This window comes from Euleptes europaea, chromosome 9, assembly GCF_029931775.1.
Source record: "Euleptes europaea isolate rEulEur1 chromosome 9, rEulEur1.hap1, whole genome shotgun sequence".
In the NCBI taxonomy this organism is placed as follows: Eukaryota; Metazoa; Chordata; class Lepidosauria; order Squamata; family Sphaerodactylidae; genus Euleptes; species Euleptes europaea.
The window spans coordinates 63278476-63298838 of NC_079320.1; the positions used below are offsets into that span (position 1 = coordinate 63278476).

The following is a 20363-nucleotide window of genomic DNA, read 5'->3' on the forward strand; positions in this document are numbered from 1 at the left end:
CAATGTGGGGGGGAGGGATAACCCTTTTTCTGCTGGCCATTTTTCTGCTCAAAATCAGTCCTACTCAGCTCCCCATCCCCCAGTGGAGCTCGGGATCTCTAATCCTGCCACGAGGAAAAATGGCTGGGCAGAGATTGGAATGGGGGAAAGGGTTAAGAGCCCCTCTGCTATGCCTCTCATCTGTTCAAAATAGCAGCCTGCGAAGGCTGTTTTTCATTGGGGGCAGGAATCAAAACTTTAATTATACACATATGCATGTAATGCATGTGAATAGAGCTGACTCCATTTAACCACGTTGAGTTTGCAATGATGTGAAAATTCTGTCTGTAGAATTTTCTGACTTTAGCCATGGTGGCCCATTCACATTTAGAGGTCTTCATTTGGCAACCAAGTAATGTAGGTGCTTATGCAAACCAGCCTCTAGTCCCTTAGAAACATTTGAGACATTTCCATATATTGTATTGTATATATTGTATTTTAGGACTGGGTATGAATGTTGGAACTGGCAGTATAAAACCACGGAATACAAATGTTTAATTTGTGTATTGAAACCATGACTTACTTTACAGTCTGTGAGCTGAGATCTCCTTCAATGAATGACTTCCTCTGGGGGCTGGAGAATTCAGGTTGGCTAAAGCACATCAAAGCCATCATGGATGCTGGCATCTTTATTGCAAAGGTACAGTACATACTTCCTGGGAAGAAGAAGAAGAGCTGGTTTTTATATGCTGACTATCTCCACCACTTAAGGGAGAATCAAACCGGCTTACAATCACCTTCCCTTCCCCTCCCCACAACAGACACCCTGTGAGGTAGGTCACCCTGCTGGCTTCATGTGGAGGACTGGGGAAACCAACCTGGTTCACCAGAATAGCCTCCGCCGCTCATGTAGAGGAGTGGGGAATCAAACCTGGTTCTCCACATCGGAGTCCACCGCTCTTAACCACTACACCATGCTGGCTGTCTGAAATCGGGAACAAGCTGATTCAGGGAGCAGAAAATATGGCTGATTGCTGTTGCCTTAAGAAATAAATGTGGCCCCCAAATGTGTTGTGTTTCAGTGCATGAGAAGGTAGAACAAGCGACTCTGTGACAGCAGGTACAATGTGGAACAGAGTTATTCTAGCAATCGTGGGTTTAGGCCCACGTGCGTCATCCTGATCTTCTGCCCCTGGAATCATCACTTGGCCTTACTATCTGCCACTAGTTTTGACTATTGACACCTCCATGTTTAACCACCAGGCTTCTTTATTGCGGTGCCTGTGAGGGCACACCTATTATCAAGAGGAGAAATGGTGCTTGGCGCTGAAGCTCTGGCAGCCATTACAAGGAGCTGAGAAAATGACAAGCCAGTCATTGAGAGAAAAGATAAGAGAATCAGTGGTTCAGCAGGAGCATCTTTCCAGATACGCCTACAGGCTGCCTGCTAAAGAACAAGAGTGTATAGCATTCTTGTAGCTCTGTTTCCGGTCTGTTGTGGCATTCGTCTGGTTTTTCCCCCCCAAAGTTCGCATTAATACTTCCAGTGATCCAGTAAGAAATGGATTGTGTCATTTGTGTGCTACCACTGTCCTCTGCCAGAATTGAGCTAGGTATTTGGTAAAGACCCCCCCCCCCACACACACACACACTCCTACCAGCTGGGTGACCTTGGGCTAGTCATAGTTCTCTTAGAGCTCTCTCAGCCCCACCAACACACAGGGTGTCTGTTGTGGGGAGGGGAAGGGAAGGTGATTGTAAGCCGGTTTGATTCTTCCTTAAGTGGTAGAGAAAGTCCGCATATAAAAAAACCAACTCTTCTTTCTTCTTCTTCTTGCTGTAGCCATAGCCCATGGCCAGGCACTTTCCTTACTCAGGTCATAGAAGTTGCAATGTTTGGCTAAAGTTCTGGATACCTGGGAAGCTGCCTAGAAGCAGACACAAAATGGTTTAGGCCTTCAGTGGTTCTTTGAGGGCAAATGAGGAGCAAGATTGATGAGGATGTCTTAGCAGTGCCTTATGAATAGTTGGTTAAAAAAATCAAAGACAAGGACAGCCTGAAGTGTGAGGACCTCTATGGGGCAAACCTGGCAAAACAGGTTGAAATTAAATCAGAAGATTTCAGCTGAACATTAGGAAGGGCTTTCTGACAGTTAGAGCGGTTCCCCAGTGGAACAGGCTTCCTCGGGAGGTGGTGGGCTCTCCTCCTTTGGAGGATTTTAAGCAGAGGCTAGATGGCCATCTGTCAGCAATGCTGATTCTATGAACCTAGGCAGATCATGAGAGAGAGGGCAAGAAGGGTTGTGTCAGTGCTTGGCTCTCATGGCCCTTTCTTACATGCCCAGGGTAATGCTGATTGCCACTTTGGAGTCAGGAAGCAATTTTCCTCCAGGCCACATTGTCCAGGGATCCTGGAGGGTTTTTTTTTTGCCACCTTCTGGGCATGGAGTAGGGGTAGGGTTGCCAACTGCCAGGTAGTAGCAGGAGATCTCCTGCTAATACAACTGATCTCCAGCTGATAGAGATCAGATCACCTGGAGAAAAATGGCCCGCTTTGACAGTTGAACTCTATGGCGTTGAAGTCCCTCCCCTCCCCAAACCCTGCCCTCCTGAGGCTCCGCCCTAAAAATCTCCCGCCGGTGGCAAAGAGGGACCTGGCCACCCTAAGTATGGGTCACTGGGGTGTGGAAGGGTAGCTCTGAATTTCCTGCATTGAGCAGGGGGTTGGAGTAGATGACCCTGGTGGTCCCTTCCAACTGTATGAATCTATGAAATATAATCTGTATGCAATGAATAGACCCTGCAGGAAAGGATGTTCCTGTGGACCTGTCAGAAGTTACTACTGGCACTGAATATGAAAGGCCTTGCATATGCTCCTCCACATTCACCCAGTAGAAAGTAAAGTCTTGGTTACATACCATGTTCATATAGTTCTGGAACCTGCTCTCTGCCCCTGGATAGATGGTTCAGGTGTAGATGATCATGGCATTGGGTGGGTCAGATGGTTATACTCAGAAGAGAGTGGAGAAGACAGCTTTCACTCCCTCTCACATCAGGGTCAGGAATTTAATATCCGATCTTGCCGATTGGAACATTCTCTGTATTGAAAGTTTTTGCAGCTGTTTGGTGAACACTTCTCTCTGTAATGTTTATTTCATAAAGGGGACCATCTGCTCCATATTATCTGATTCTCACCTCTTCCTCTCTATTTTAGGCTGTCGCTGAAGAAGGAGTGAGTGTTCTTGTTCACTGCTCTGATGGTTGGGACCGGACCTCCCAGGTTTGCTCTGTGGCAAGCCTTTTGCTTGATCCATATTATAGAACTATGAAGGGATTTATGGTAAGCAGATCTGCTGTACAGGGGAAATGGTTTCAGGTAGTGGTGTGCTCTGTAGCTGCAAAATGTTAATTTAGTTAATAGAAGCGTTTGCCATAAAATGAAAGGATTTTTAAACGGTACAACTGTCTTGTGGCTTGGTTGCATGTGTTTTTGTGCTAGTACAAACACACATAACACCAATTATTGGAGAACCACTCATGATGTTGCACTAGGTTTGCATGAACATATGTAACTAATGGCCTTTCCTGGAGTCAGAACTTTGGTATGTCAAGGTTTGTATTTTCTACTCTGACTGGTAGGGGTTTGTTGTAGTCTCAGGTGGTAGAGGTCTTCCACATCACCTATTACTTTGTCCTTTTTAAAAACTGGAGATTCCAGGAATCAAACCTGTGATCTTCTGCTTGCAAAGCATGTGCTATACCACTGAGCCACAGCACCTTCCCACTTAGCCCTAGCTCCAGTGCTTATACCTTTGGAACTGTTGTGGCAACAGTTGCCCTGGATTTTGCTGCAGCATAATAGTACTGCAGTTGGACACCTGTTAAAGCATTGGTGAAGAGGCAACAAGGCATTATCCATTCCAGATTACATTTGTAACCCATTCTGTCCGTCAAAGGTTGCCCAAGATCACTTCAGAACAATAACAAGCATAAAACACATGATTTAAAATAGCAAAATAGTGCAAAAAAGAGAATTTAAGCTTTACTCTGCTCTAGTTAGACCTCACCTAGAGTATTGTGTTTAGCTTTGGGCAACAAAATTTAAGAAGGATGTAGACAAACTGGAACGTGTCCAGAGGAGGGCAATGAAGCTGGTGAGAGGTCTGGAGACCAAGTCCTATGAGGAAAGGTTGAAGGAGAGTGGTATGTTTAGCCTGGAGAAGAGGCGACTGAGAGGTGATATGATAACCATCTTTAAGTACTTGAAGGGCTGTCATATAGAGCAAAGCTTCTTAAACTGTGGGTCGCAACCCCATATGGGGGTTGTGGGGGTTGTGAAAAATTTGGCAACAGTAATACCAAAAAAATTGTTTAAAAATAACATTCTTTATTATTTATTATCAGTAAATATTTGATTTATATACCTATGTACCTGGGGTCGAGTAAAAATTTCTCGGGTGAAAAGGGGTCGCGAGTGGAAAAAGTTTAAGAAGCCCTGATATAGAGGATGGTGCGAAGTTGTTTTCTGTTGCCCCAGAAGATTGGAGCAGAAACAATGGGTTGAAATTAAATCAAAAGAGTCCCCGGCTAAACATTAAGAAGAAATTTCTGACAAAGCGGTTCCTCAGTGGAACAGGCTTCCTCGTGAGGTGGTGGGCTCTCCTTCTTTGGAGGTTTTTAAGCAGAGTCTAGATGGCCATCTGACAGCAATGCTGATTCTGTGAACTTAGGCAGATCATGAGAGGGCAGGCAAGAAGGGTTGTGTCAGTGTTTGGGTCTTGTAGCCTTACATGGCCAGGATAATGCTGATCACCACTTTGGGGTCAGGAAGCAATTTTCCTCCAGGCCAGATTGGCCAGGGATCCTGGAGGGTTTTTGTTGTCATCTTCTGGGAATGGAGCAGAGGTCACTGGGGGTGTGGGTGGGGGAGGTAGTTGTGGATTTCCTGCATTGTGCAGGGAGTTGGACTAGATGACCCTGGTGTCTTCCAACTCTATAATTTTAAGCAGCAGAAGTTAATAAACACAATCTCATATCATATAAAAATAGAGGAGGACAAAAATCTAAACATACCAGAAACATTAAAATCTCATTGTAAAACCAGGAGCTGAGGATGGGAGTGAGGATGAGAGTCACAGACAGGAGGGCATCTGGCTTCCAGAAAGGTGGTGATGGAAGGCAATTTTGTTTGGATGGGTCAGAACTGATCAGCTGTTGCTATAGTCCCCAGACTCTAAAAGGCAGTGCAAAGCCCTTCTTGGCATTCTCATTGCCAAAGCAGCTATATGGGATTGGGCTGCGGTGATTTTTCTTCTTTGGCGTTCCCTCCATCAAGTAACTCTGCAAGAATCCCACCGTTTGAAAATGAGGGGTATTTGTTTGCTTGTCCTTGTGGGGAAGATAGAGGCTCCCTTGGAACATTTCAGATTGGGAAAGTAGCACGGGGAGCTGCCGTCCCTTGTGGTTTAGACTTGCCATTTGCCTGTCGGTGGTGGGTAAACCCCTTCCCTCATCCCCAATCCCCAACCCTTAAACTGAGGAACGGAAGGGGGAGAAATGGCTGGAAAATGGGTCTCCATAATTAAAGGTAAAGGTCCCCTGTGCAAGCACCGGGTCATTCCTGACCCGTGGGGTGATGTCACATCCCGACGTTTCCAAGGCAGACTTTGTTTGCGGGGTGGTTTGCCAGTGCCTTCCCCAGTCATCTTCCCTTTACCCCCAGCAAGCTGGGTCCTCATTTGACCGACCTCGGAAGGATGGAAGGCTGAGTCAACCTTGAGCCGGCTACCTGAAACCAACTTCCGTCGGGATCGAACTCAGGTCGTGAGCAGAGCTTTTGACTGCAGTACTGCAGCTTAACACTCTGCGCCTCGGGGCTCTTAATTACACTCCATAATTACACTGTAGGAATGTTCCAATTTCTCTATGGTCTTTAAGGGAAAATAATTTCTAGAGCGTCACTCATAAGTGACATTGCATTACCCTCAAACTCCACCCTCTCTTAAAATCTCCCAGGATTTGCCGAGGCAGGGCTGGCAGCCCTACTTGTGCTGTGGTACTAACTGGAATTGCTGTTCGTCATGCAGTGTGTAAAAAAATAAAACAATGCTGCGAACCCCATTCATGGATCTCTTAATGGAGCATGTCGGTGGGGATGATTTTGCAACTTTCCCCTGCTTGCCTGAAAATTCACATGAGCTTTGCTGCATCCTACTTACATACCCCTTTCTCGTTTTAGGTATTAATTGATAAGGATTGGGTTTCATTTGGTCATAAGTTTAACCACAGGTAAGCACGGTTTGATAATTTAGTCTTTTTCCACTGCTGTGACCAGCTTGAGTACAATCTTCTTGGTTGCTATTTGAAATCAAATGAAGAGAGTTTTCTGACTAGTGACCATAGCTTGTATCAGCTACAGTTCCCATAACTGTTATGTTTTTTGAGCTGTTTGAACCTCTCTTGAGGCTACCCCTTTTGCGCTATGCACAGGTGGCAGAGAGCGCAGTGTTAGGCCTCAGGATTGAGGCCTATAGTGTTGTGAGCAGGTAGGTGCAGTGATTAGGGTTGCCAACCTTCAGGTACTACCTGGAGATCTCCTGCTATTACAGCTGATCTCCAGCCGATAGAGATCAGTTCACCTGGAGAAAATGGCTGCTTTGACAATTGGAATCTATGGCATTGAAGTCCCTTCCCTCCCCAAACCCCAATTTCCTCAGGCTCCACCCCAAAAACCTCCCGCCAGTGGCGAAGAGCGACCTGGCAACCCTAGCAGTGAGACATGAAGAATGCAGCTCCCATTCTTCATTGAATGAATAGAAATTATGAAATATACCTTCGGCAGTATCCAGGCTTCCATTATTAGGGCTCTGGTTGTCTTGAGCTATATTCCTGCTACTTTGGTAAAGTAAGTTTGGGAATGTGACACAATTGTTTTCCCACTATACCACACTGGCTTTTGGCTCTGAAATATTGGCAAATGATGCCAAATCAGCCTTTTAATATTAATCCTAAGGACAAACTACCTGAAAACTTGGGGAGAAATAGAAAGGGACTTGAGTTTATGGTCCAAAATGAATATTTCCTGGTTGGGAAGGATATCGGTGATAAAGATGAATGTGCTCCCAAGACTAAATTTTTTATTCCAATTTTTGCCGATTGACATCCCTGACAGAACAATAGAAAGTTGGCAAAAACAAATTAACCGATTTGTTTGGAACGCAAAAAAGCCGAGAATTAGATTTAAAGTGTTACAAGACGAAAAGAAAAGAGGAGGATTGGCATTACCTAATCTTAAATTATATTATTATGCTGCCTGTCTAACCTGGATTACAGAATGGATAAAATATCCCCAAAACAGACATGTTATTGTAGAACGAGCGGACCTCGGACAAGGTTTTCACAAAGTTCTGTGGGATTCCACAACAAAAATTCAAAAGGACAAAGCACCAGAAGATTGCAATATCAAAATGGCGTTACTGAAAGTGTGGAAAAAATATAAAAAAAGAATAAGTCCCTCTCCACCATCTATAATGTCGCCAATCGAAGCTTATCATGACAACGTCAAACTGAAACCGGGTGTCTATTTTACTTATAATGATATGATAGAGCCCACAGGAGAAATTAAAAGCTTAATTAAACTTCAAGAAAAATTCCAAAAACTAAACTGGCTGGCTTACTTACAACTGAGGTCCAACTTACAAAAAGATTGTTTACATCCTCGGCCATTTCGTGAACCAACAGAATTTGAGCAGATATCCAAAAGTGACTCTCATTTACTAGGAAAAATTTATAAACTCCTCCTGAAATACGACACAGAAGAAGAACAAGTGAAAGTCAACATGATAAAATGGATGCAAAATTTTGGAGAAATGATCAACATGGATTCACGGGAAAAACTTTGCACTTTTGAAATGAAATATACTGTGTGCCAAGAAGTGAAAGAAAATTGGTATAAAACATTTTATAGATGGTACTTGATCCCCAATATGCTTTCCCAGATGACTTCTCCCGGAAAAAGAGGCGCCTGCTGGAAATGCCAAGACACGGATGGTTCCTATTTTCATGTTTGGTGGACATGTCCAAAATTACAAATATACTGGAAAAGAATCCATCGAGAACTTCAGTTGATACTAAATGCAAAGATAACATTTGACCCCAAATATTATCTACTCAGTATGGTGCCACCAAACTTGTCTTCGAAATTCCATGACGTTTTTAAATATGCTACAACTGCAGCCAGAACGGTTCTGGCAAGAACTTGGAAGCAAACCCATATATCTGAAATAGAAGACTGGAAAGAAAAACTGTTGGAATATGCTAGTATGGCTTAAATGACTTTTGAGCTAAATTTAAAGCCTAATGAGTCTATAGAGCAATTTGATGAAAAGTGGGCATCATTTTATACTTATATGAATTGTAGCTAATTGAATGAAGTACGCTGGCTTAAATATCTATAATAGGCTATGTATTATCTAACATGTTTTAATTAAATGTTGATTAATTTTTAGACTTTTACATGATAGAATACCAACGTGGCATAAGTAGACTAACTGAATGCCATATTACAATTATTTCTTAATTTAGAGAATATATCACAAAGTATGACAACTGACTAAAATTCTAGTTCTATCTGAGTTTATTATCCAATGAAAAATGCTATATTGTATTGTTTTTATATATATATATATAACGTTTTACCTTTCCCCCTTTTTTCCTTTTTGTACCCTCCCAAATATATAAATAATAAAAAAACACTTAAAAAATATATTAATCTGAAATTTAAACATTTGATCCTATTAATTTTTTATGTATCGTTCCATATTAGGAACTGACTTTTATTGTGGGATTGTTTTAGGTATGGCAATTTAGACGGCGATCCAAAAGAGATCTCTCCAGTTATTGACCAGTTCATTGAGTGTGTGTGGCAACTGATGGAACAATTTCCTTGTGCCTTTGAGTTCAACGAAAGCTTCCTAATCCACCTACAGCATCACATCTATTCCTGCCAATTTGGGAATTTTCTCTGCAACAATCAGAAGGAGAGGCGAGAGCTGAAGTAAGGCGGACATTCCTTTAAACCATAAGCATACACCCCTTTACACTGCTTTATCATTGCAAAGCACTTTGAGGAATGGGGGGCTACAAAGCCCGTGGAAATTTCCCCCCTGCTGCCTTTTCTTGATTATAATGTTGCCATCTCGGTGTGATGGTGGCCTTCGTCAACATGCTTTCCTCGCAAACAGTAAAAGAATGAGCTTTTACTGGTTCATTCTCACTTGTTTAATTGCCATGATTTATCCTAGGGATTGCAGTCCAACCTGGATGTTTGAAATGTGTGAGAAATCTTTTCTCCTTCCCCTTCCCTGTAGAGGGGATGATAGAAAGCCAGTAGAGTTGCCAATAGGCCTGAAGAAAAAAATTATTATCCCTTTAATAGAGGTTAATGTGTGGAAACGAGCAGCTGAAGCTTTTTATGGTATGGAGGTAAATATCACCTGGTGGATAGCATCCTGTTAAGCCCTATTAAAGGGACAAGACAGATTTCTGTCTCCAGGCAGTGGGCCGCCCTAAAAGCCAATGTTAAGATAATTGTTTAGATATGACCAGATGGTTTTCATGTTACATGTGTCATGTGAAGGTTGCTTTAAATCCCTCCACATTAAAGGGAGGCATCATAGCCATTTTTGAGGGGGAAGTGGGGGGAGACCGCATGGCCAGGTCTTGAGAAGAGATGGCATAGCTGTGGACCAAATGAGTGCAAAGATCTGGTAGGCCAGCATGTCCATATCTCTTGGGTCATCCCTAGATGTAGCTATAGGAAATACAGGTCAAGTGTGAGATAGACATTGCTTTCCATTCCCTGTCACTACTGTTGATTACCTTGATTGAAGTTCAACTTTACATTCCTAACCTGTCTGAATACAGGATGTTCATTCATTCACATTCTAACAGAGGTCCTTTAAATGTTGTTTTTCTAAGTGGCTGAGAAGCTGATTTTTTCCCTAAACAGCCAAATGTATCCGATCCAGAGCATGTTAATTCTGTGTGTGTAAAGTGCCTTCAAGTCGCAGCCGACTTATGGCAATCCCCTTTTTGGGGTTTTCATGGCAACAGACTTACAGAGGTGGTTTGCCAGTTCCTTCCTCTGCGCAGCAACCCTGGACTTCCTTGATGGTCTCCCATCCAAATACTAACCAGGGCTGACCCTGCTTAGCTTCTGAGATCTGACGAGATCAGGCTAGCCTGGGCCATCCAGGTCAGGGCCATGTTAATTCTAGCCGTCCTAAATACAGGCTATTTATGCTTGGTTATTAGCAGCGCATTCCAGGCTGAATTGCCCCGCATATTTTTTTTTTAAGTTTTTCATGGTGAACCATCATTCAGGAAGTCACTGTGAAGCTGGCGCATACCTACTTCACATTACTTAAGAGCAACCTTTTGTGTTTGCTCCGCCGCAAAGAATCCCCTCAAGGAAACCTGCAAAATCACAGCTGCGTGTTAGCTGTGCAACCAGCGATTGCTAATGGCTATGCAAACAAGGAGCAGGCGAGTGTGTGTGTGGTGGTGGAATTTCTCCTTTTGCATTGGGACCCTGAATAGTCATTTTAAAGGTCACATTTAAAAAAAGAGCTTTGAGCGCTCTTCAAAATTGACCCTGCAGAAATGGCCACAGACTTACTCTCTCAGTTTACTTGCACCTCTGGATTTTGGAGGGAAGAGGTCTAGCAAAGCAGTTCACAGAACTGGCATTTTAAACTTTCAGGATTCAAGAACGGACATACTCGCTTTGGGCTCATTTGTGGAAGAATCGTGCTGACTATGTGAATCCTCTGTATAGAGAAGACCATAACAGGACCTTAAATCCTCAGTCGGCTCCTTGGCATTTTGTTTATAAGTAAGTGAGGTTCTTGTTTTTGGATGTTCTTTACCTGGAAGTATTAGGATAAAATGCTACTGCTCATATTTGGTGCTTCATACCAGTGTATAGAAAGATAGTAATGCAATAAAAATTCCACTTTTATTTATTTGTTCGTTCATTAACTAACTTACTAAGTGGCGTAGTGGTTAAGAGTGGCGGACTCTAATCTGGAGAACTGGGTTTGATTCCCCACTCCTCCACATGAAGCCTGCTGGGTGACCTTGGGCTAGTCACAGTTCTCTCAGAACTCTCTCTCAGCCTCACCTACCTCACAAGATGCCTGTTGTGGGGGGGAGGGGGAAAGGAAGGTGATTATAAGCTACTTTGAGACTCCTTAAGGTAGAGAAAAGTGGGGTATAAAAACCCAACTCTTCGTCTTCTTCTCTTCTAAATTTATTTGTATCCCACTTCACAGAACACTCAACAAGAGTCACAATAATAAAATAAAGAGTCACTAAATTATGAACGGCAAAGTCCCAACAAGCAATGAAAGTATTAATGTAGCTTTTGGATACATTGAAACAAGTGCATCTAGTTGTAAATGTATTAAAAGTGCATTTACAGTCATTTACCACCCACCCCCAGTGGTTAGAGCAGTTTATATAATTGCAAACTGAAATTCCTGCTTTGTGTACGTGGGGGCAAAATTTAGCATTATCCCTCACTTTTCATTAGAAGGGCTTTTATGTTGTTTATTGTCTCCTTTACTAAAGTAAGAAAAATTACATTCAAGACAAATTTTAAGCCAGGTGTATGTCTGAAGCGATCTTAGGTTCGGCAAAGAAATAAATAATCCATCAACTGCTACCATTAGCACTTATCGTTTTACAGCGTGTCTTAAAATAACTTCTCAAGCCCTTACGAGACTGCTCCATTCTGAATCCACGTCCGATTGTTACTTAACTCAGCCACTGATCTGCTTATGAGCATGCAGTCAACTTCTGACCACATGTAACTGGAGGAATTAAGCAACAGGTTAGGACAGGCTCATCCAAGCCATTCCCAGTACTTGTTGCAACGTACTCCGTTCTCAGAAATGACTTCTGTTTGCATCGTAATGGAGAATGGTTATTTAGCAGCAAACATCTGTTTACACAGAGGACAGAGGAACAGGCATAGAAGGGGACTGGTTGATCAAGGCTATGTAGAGAAATGTTGGCCTATAGATTTAGGTGTTTTGTCCTCTTGGTTTTAGCACTAGATCATTTGGGGGTATGCGATTGGTGATGGAAGGCTTACACTCCCGATCACAGCCATTACATACTTTCTGAAACTTGTGAAACTTCTATCATCTGGTTTCCAGCAAGAATTCTTCTTCATATACATTACAAACCTGTTTAATATAGAAATAGGTTCACTGCCTGGGTGCTTTTCGGTAGAGCCAAAACCAAATGTTTCTGTGGTGAGTCAATTATGCAAAAACTTTCTAAATCCTTTCCAAAATTACAACAGTAGCTACAATGAATGTCTAAAAAACTCACTGACAGTTAAGAGCTCATTGTAGTAGAAAAGAGCAAGAGTCCAATAGCACCTTAAAGACTAACAAAAATATTTTCTGGCAGGGTATGAGTTAAGAGCTCATTATCACTGGGGATGTGGGGGGAGGTTGTTGTTAATTTCCTGCATTGTGCAGGGGGTTGAACTAGATGACCCTGGTGGTCCCTTCCAACTCTATGATTCTAGGATTCTAAGAAAAAGGTTTAAAATAGTACACAAGTGTATTTCCTATGAATATTTGTACAGCAGTGCATACTGTATGTGGATATACTTCATGTGCTACTCAGTTCATTTCAACGGAGGATCCAGACTGAGCATACAGAAGAGTGTGTGTGTGTGTGTCCACTTCCTCCAATTCAATTTGGACAGGGGTTTTTGTGTGTGCAATACAGTGATCCTGAAGAATGTTCACATCCCAATAGGGTGGCCAACGGGCCTGGAGAAAAATGGCCTCTCTCTTTAATAGAAGCTTAATGTGTGTAAATGGGCAGCTGAAGCTTTTCATGGCATGGAGGTAAGTATCCTATTAAGCCTCTGTTTAAAGGGACAGGACATTTTCCCCTCCAGATACTTGGCAGACCTCCAATTTAAAATCTGAGTGTGAGAACGTCTTCCTCCTCTATTTATTTCTAGTGCTGTCATTCCTTGTGTAACCTTTTTTCATTCTTGCATATTTATGTATGTTTTCTTTCCAGGTTCTGGAGTGGAATGTACAACCGTTTTGAAAAAGGTCTCCATCCTCGGCAGTCTGTGACAGAATACCTTATGGCAGTAAAAGAAGAAACACAGCAATTAGAAGAAGAACTGGTAGTCCTAGAAGAGGTATGAATCCTTGGGATGGAATCCTAAGCCTTGCTTCCGCTTGAGCAGTGGACTTTTCCATTGTGGGATGATTTTCCACTGTGGAGTGTGTTCCTTCAGTGCTAGGAGCTACCATTCAAGCCAGATCAGTGTCTTTCAATGGGCCAAAGGAAGAGGGAAGTGCTGTGTAGCAGAGGACTGCCTCTGCACCAGGCAGGCCACAAAGAGAGATGAGGAAGAAGAGGAGTTGGTTTTTATATTCTGACTTCCTCTACCACTTAAGACTCAAACTGGCTTACAATCACCTTCCCTTCCCCTCCCCACAACAGACACCCTGTGAGGTAGGTGGGGCTCAGAGAGCTCTAAGAGAGCTGTGACTAGCCCAAGGTCCCCCAGCTAGCTTTATGTGTAGGAGTGGGGAAACCAACCCAGTTCACTAGATTAGCTTCTGCCGCTCATGTGGAGGAGTGGGAAATCAAACCCGGTTCTCAAGAGTAGAGTCCACTGCTCCAAAACACAACTCTTAACCACTACACCATGCTGGAGATCCGAGGTTTGTCTCATACGTGGTTGTGGCTGTTGAAAACAGGATGTTCTTCTGCCAGATGGGTTCCCATTCCAAACATGAAAAAGAGCCCACCAAAAATGAGCCTCATAAAGCGGGGGTGGGGGGTGGGGAATAAATTTCTTAGGTTAAAGATATGTTGCCTGGACAAACCAGGCTGACTTCTAAATCGCCGCTGGACGTTTGACTCACTTTTACCTCTGTAACCGCCTCTTCCAATGCAGTCGCCATTATTGTACAGGTTCCCTCTACTGTATACATGTTACTAAAGTTATGTAAATGCTAACTAGGGGAATGAATTCTTGTTTCTCATCTTGCAGCGATTGGCAAAGATTACAAAAGTGCGATTAAATAACGGTCGGATGACACAGCAGCAAAATGGAATCAACGAGTTACAGCTTTCTACCTCTAACGACAGCATAGCGAACACCCCCCAGGATTATATTGGTAATCTGAAGTCATTTCCCTCTCGGAGTCCTTCTCAGGGAGACGAAGATTCAGCCCTGATTCTTACACAAGATAACCTGAAAAGCTCGGATCCAGATCTTTCAGCCAATAGCGATCAGGAATCAGGTGTGGAGGATATGAGCTGTCGATCCCCGAGTGGAGGAGGTTGTTTGCCCAGTGAGGAAAGTGCCAAAGATCGTGATTCAGATGAAGCTGTTTGTCTCACTGTCTGAAACAGCAGGTGGCCAGCGGGTGATAAGACTGTCTATTTTAGAAAAAAAAAGTCCAAAGAAAGGGAGCTGTGCAATCATGCAAGTCAATAGGAAGCCAGATGTCATGAAGTCATAAGCTGGAACGTCATAGCCGCCCTGAGCCTGGCTTGCTGGGGAAGGCAGAATATAAAAACGATTAATAAATAAAATGGGAAGTCATCTCTCACATTTAGAACATTCATGTGTTTACTGAATTGCTTCATCTTTCCTGGATCCTTTGCAGAGTTGTACAGAATGAATGCTTTATATTTAACTTACAAATATTTATTCATATTATTACAATAATTGTAATTATAGATTACAATTATTTATTCATATTATTGGTTTAGTAAGCAACGTCACCCATCCAAAAAGGCTAAAGAAGCATTCATGCCAAAAGAATTATATAAATCATGTCAAAAAAACCCACCAAAAAATAATAGCAGATTTAGTAGTTTGCCACTCAAATTTTTTGCTAAAGGTAAAACATTGAATCAGTTTAAAAATTCCTGGATTTATCTTATTGGATGTTGAGATATGACCAATTTCATATCAGCACTATAAGCATGTCTCTATTTTATGCCACTCAACCTTCCTCAAAAAATCTTAAAAATTGTAGCACATCTGGTAAAGATCCCTTTGCACACCTAAAGAACGAAACTTCCTAGGGGGCCAAGGAAATGACTAGTAGATCAACTTAAACAGATGTGTGAAGATAGTAATATTGCTATAAGGAGAAAAACACTGACCTGTATACAAAGCTTCAGCAAAGCAATTTCATATTACTGTACCAGTCTTCTCTCCCCTACTTGTATGTGGTGCTTTTCTCATGTATTAGAGAGTAAGATTTCTCCCCTTACCACCTCACTGGCCATTTTGTAGGTTCGCCTACACACATTGTGGCCTTTAAATACCATTGCATTAGAATTTAACCAACTCTCCACTCAGATTTCTAATGCCGTCAAACCAATATGTCTGTAAATGGATGTAACTTTTAAAAAATAAATCCTGTACACGTATGTGCTTGTTCTAGCATGATCTTTAACTGTTTAATTGGGGTACGCGACAGGCGTTTTCTACCAACTGAGGGGATTCACACAGCTTCCTACGGTTTTTTGGGAACTAGGTTTGTTTTAAACTACAAGCCTTCCCTTCAGTTACCAGGTGTTTTTAAGGTAGCAAGTGTACAGGCTTTGGGTTCTCTGCCATGAGGCAAGTTTTGTGCACAAGGAGATGATGGAGATCACTGAGGCAGGAACTGTGTATGAACAACACAGAAGATGTACTTATTTACAGGTTGGTTTCATGGATCAGATCAGCAGCAATGGTCTCCGGATGGCCAGAAGAGAAACCTGGCAGAGGCATATAAATTTAAGGTAGTTAATGGTTTCAGAAGGTGACTTGAATTCTTTTTCATGCTTTCAGGCACAAACAGGCTTTTACAGGCTGGTCCCTTGGTTGGACCCTCACACACCCACAGGATTCCACCCACACTAGCTTGCCCTTTCTCAAGGGTCAGACTAAACAGTACAAGGCCTGCTCATTACCAGAGACAGGCCTAACCATCGGGTACTCTGCTCTCTCCTGGAGGAAGAGCTAAGCCACTCTGCTATACTACCAGAGAGCTACCCTTCAAACTGTCCGGGCTTGTACTTGAGGCAGACCCGGAATATCGCTGCGCTCTCCCGGAGGCAGATCTGAAGTCTCTCCTGCGGCGCATCCCTACAGTATCCCATCCCTCCTCGGAAAGGGGATTGGATGCTGGAGCAGGACTAGCCTAGAACCAGCTGAGTGGTTCATGTTGCCTTCAGGTCATAGGGGGGCTTTGTTCTTACCATTACTTATTGTTGGTTCCCTGCTGCTTTGTTTAATTGAATATCATCCTGAAATACAATGAATATCTAGTGCCTTTAGAAAACTAGCAGTGCAGTTAAATGTTTCGACTAAGGTTACATTCCTCAACCACATTAAAACTTAGAGCTAGAGGTGACCCATGGCGCATGCCAAATTGCTGTTTCTCGGAGCAGCAGCCAGAGCATCTCCCCTCCCCCTGCCCTTATGCAGTTAGCCCCTCACCTGGACCCTGGTCTCCCCATCCCGATGCCCCACATCCCATGTGAAAGAAACCAGAGGCCAAGATGCACGGGAGGCAGCCCTTCATTGGGGGAGGGGGGGAATGTCAGGAAGGGGAACGAGATGCCGGTGGGCTCTCCTTGGTGGGAAGGGGGTGGGTGATTCCGTGGCTGGGTGGGAAAGAGTCGGCAGGCTCAGGACGGGGACCTGCTGATGTCATGGGAAATGGTAAAAATAGATATTTGCCCATTGGAATCCCATATAGACCTCAGAAGTAAAGAAAGATGAAGGTTGCAGAAGCCACACTGTAATGCTGATGTCTAACCTGCAATACTTGTTATCAGGAAAATGGGTTTTTCTGTATTCCTGTAAGATAGTCACATTTTTCAGCTCTGTACTCAGAACAAGGTCACTAGATAAGAGCTGTCTAAGGTTGTGCAGTCGCCCTGTGAACGTGCTGACTGTACTATGATGTAATGGGATGATTCAAAATGGGGTTACAGAACACCTCTTTTAGGGGTGTAAACCAGTAACCTTAACTATATTCTTAACAAGGAAACCATGTTGGAAAATGTTCTGTGTCAGCAAAATTAAGAGAGCCATAAGATGGTTGTGCAACACAAATGGCCATGGTCAGCGCTCAGTAGGGGTGCAAAACTCCAAAGGTGCAAGAGCACTGCAGCATATGATCACATAAGCACTGATCTTAAGGGTATATACATTTCAGAATGGCCCCCCCTTCCGGTTTAAAAATTTGCAGAAATTTTACATCTCTACTGAAGATTAACCTTTTTGGAAGGTGTCAGCACACACAGGAAGAGCTGTTTGTTGACAGAGCAGTTTCCCACCCAGCTGCTCCCACACAAACTGGACCAGGATACAGATGGCAATGAAGCTTATACAAATGTGACGTGCTATTTATGTACTTCTAGAAATAAAGTAATTCTGGAAAACATTTCTTAAAAAGTTGGAGCTAAACTGAGTGGCATGACAAAGTCCTTGATTATAAGGCTGTGAATTTCAAACTTTGGTGGTTTCAAACTATACTTTGCAATAATTTTGCATCCCAGCTTGATTCCAACTTCAGCACTCAAGAAATACTGGTAAGATAACATTCCAACTTCATTTGCTGTATAGCCCATACATTTTTACCTGTTACGAGACTGGGAAGAATCCACACTATATTTAGATGCCACACTGGACAACTTGAAGGCAATTAATGGCATCACTGATCGGCTTTGTGCGTACCACACGAACTAATGCCCTTAAGCATTAGATTAGAATCAGTTTGGCAGGAACTTCTGATCCAGTGCCGAAGGGGCTATGTTGCATCCCTGATAAAAAGGTAAATATAGTCCCCTGTGCAAGCACCGGGTCATTACTGACCCATGGGGGACGTCACATCAAGTTTACTAGGCAGACTATGTTGATGGGGTGGTTTGCCATTGCCTTCCCCAGTCGGCTACACTTTACCCCCAGCAAGCTGAGTACTCATTTTACTAACCTTGGAAGGATGGAAGGCTGAGTCAACCTTGAAAGTCAAGAGGAGGAGGAAGAGGGCAGGGCTTTCTGACTGAGGGAGGTCTGCCTCCTAGCAGTCCTCTCAGGCATCAATAATTTGTATAAACCCTACCTTGGAGTGAGTAGGAGGCATATCCTAGAGGAGGAGGATGTCCCCCCCACACTAAAGGAGAAGAAATTCTGCTCAGATCTGAATTCATAGAATCATAGAGTTGGAAGGGACCACCAGGGCCATGTAGTCCAACCCCCTGCACAAGAAATGCTCAACTATTTTCCCCCACCCCCAGTGACCCCTACTCCACACCCAGAAGATGGTCAAAAAAAACCCTCCAGGATCCCTGGCCAATTATAACATTTTTGATGAGCAGATGTATACATTTAACAAAACTAGCCATTTGCAAGCTCTGTACTGAGAATGTATGCGATCTGTCAAGAGTAAAAAGTGCTTCTTCCCACTGACTGCCTCTGGCTTATAGAATCCTGAGATTGCACTGGTGGGACCCATCAGAGGGGCTCGCCTTTCACCCAAAGCCTACAGATCTGTTAGCCCCAAGGGAAATCCCCTGTTAAAAGTAACTATGCAAGCTGACTCTCCCACCCCTCCAAGCCATTTAAGGGCAACAGGGACACACACAACCACAAGGGATAATCCTTGTGTGAAGGACTCATGGATCTGATGCATGAAAGCTTTCAGCCAATCACTGTACTTGGTACTTAGGTTGTTTTCTCGTACCCCATTCACACGTACACTAATTTAAATAAGACAAAAAAACAAATTTCCTGATCAATTTTGGAAAAGCCACGAGGCACAAAATATAAATCTTAATGAAAATACTTTGAAATAATAAAAAAACAATAGAAAAATCTTCATCTGACCTTGGAAAGTATATAGATTCAGTGTTTCACCAGGAGCCTGGAGCACATGGACCCTTCTGTCAAGTGCACTGTGACAACTATGGGTACAGAACCCGCAAACCCATAAACTGGGCTGTTCGACACAGGGCACCAGCAGCACAAAGTAGCTGAGATGCATGGCAAGATGTAGATTAAATATAACACCACCATGCCTCCCCCAGCTCCAGTTTAAAAAGAGCGCCTGTATGAAAATAAGCATTTAGGCGTAACTTGCTTATAACTTTCGGCGTTTCTTCAAAGTGGCCGTTAAATAATAAACTAAAGAAAGTCACAGCCTTATCGTTACCAGACAACAGTCAGATTAAATGACAGTTGTGAGAACAAACAGGAAAGTGTGAAATCAATGGAGTAATAAGGGAAGATTTTACAGAAGAATATAAATCACAACTGAATAAAAAATGGGTGTTTATGTCTTTACCTTCCCCAATTAAAAAAATTCCACATGACTTGCCAGGAAAGGGGTAAAAAGACAGAAGAACCACAAAGCAATACACTGCTAGTAGCACAGTTTAAGTGACACATGAAGCAATATTTGTTTCATCAGACTATTTCCAGTTCAAGACTCAGTATTATCAAGATGTGTTCCCTAACTAGTGTGAAACGGAACACTGCAGCTGTTTTCCCCATTCATGAAATCTGAAGTTCAAATCTGTAAATGCAGCTATCCCTATGTAAAGTTTTCAAAGGCCTTTACAACTTTACCAGTAAAAGGAAGTTTACTAGGTCGCAAAATTAAGGGGGAAATGGCCTATTCCAAAAGTTTACGTTTATCATTAAATTGCCACTGACACATGGGGTTCAAGAATATAATTGCCTATAAGGTAATATGAACGACCTAATCATTCTTTATAAGAATGATGACATCATTCTACAAACACAAGATAAGCAGGTAATCTAAAATGTTTTCTATGACAGCGTATTTCCTTCATTTTATTTTCAGTGTTGTATCGTGAATTTCACCTCAGAAGAGGATTAAGTTAGAGCTGCTATCGTTTCATCATGGCTGTACTAACATAACCTAGAACAGATGTACTTTCGCCCCACTTTCTTATAAGTACTGAAATCTTCGAAAGATATTGCTGCATTCTTTTTGCGGCTTTCCCATTCCCAGCTTCAAGTGAGAAGCACAAGTGCTATACTGCTCTTTCCTGTGTTTCAGTTACCCATGTGTTCTTTTGTGTTCCCAAAACCAGTGGATTTCAGGATCCCGAGAAGACCATAAAAGATACATTAGATATGTCCCTTGGAAAGAAGGCAGTTGACTGTCTTCATTCAATGGGCTGCAAGGCAACGCTTAAGTATCTCAGTCTTCCAACACTGCAATCCTATGCAGAGTCTGCATGGGATTTTTCAGTTTCAGATACCCATGTCTACGAGCCACCTGCTTCATTTCAAT

The 20363-nt window shown here is 42.8% G+C and overlaps 1 protein-coding gene across 1 annotated transcript in view; it reads left to right on the plus strand.

Annotated features, from left to right (window-relative positions):
* Positions 1-14491, plus strand: part of MTMR7 (myotubularin related protein 7) — a 48736-nt gene extending 34245 nt beyond the window's left edge. The window contains exons 8-14 of the mRNA XM_056855931.1: positions 570-679; positions 3194-3319; positions 6218-6267; positions 8834-9034; positions 10742-10873; positions 13090-13216; positions 14081-14491. Of these exons, the coding sequence (XP_056711909.1) occupies positions 570-679; positions 3194-3319; positions 6218-6267; positions 8834-9034; positions 10742-10873; positions 13090-13216; positions 14081-14440 (1106 nt within the window). The 3' untranslated portion in view covers positions 14441-14491. The remainder of the gene's footprint in view (positions 1-569; positions 680-3193; positions 3320-6217; positions 6268-8833; positions 9035-10741; positions 10874-13089; positions 13217-14080) is intronic.
* Positions 14492-20363: the final 5872 nt, after the last annotated feature.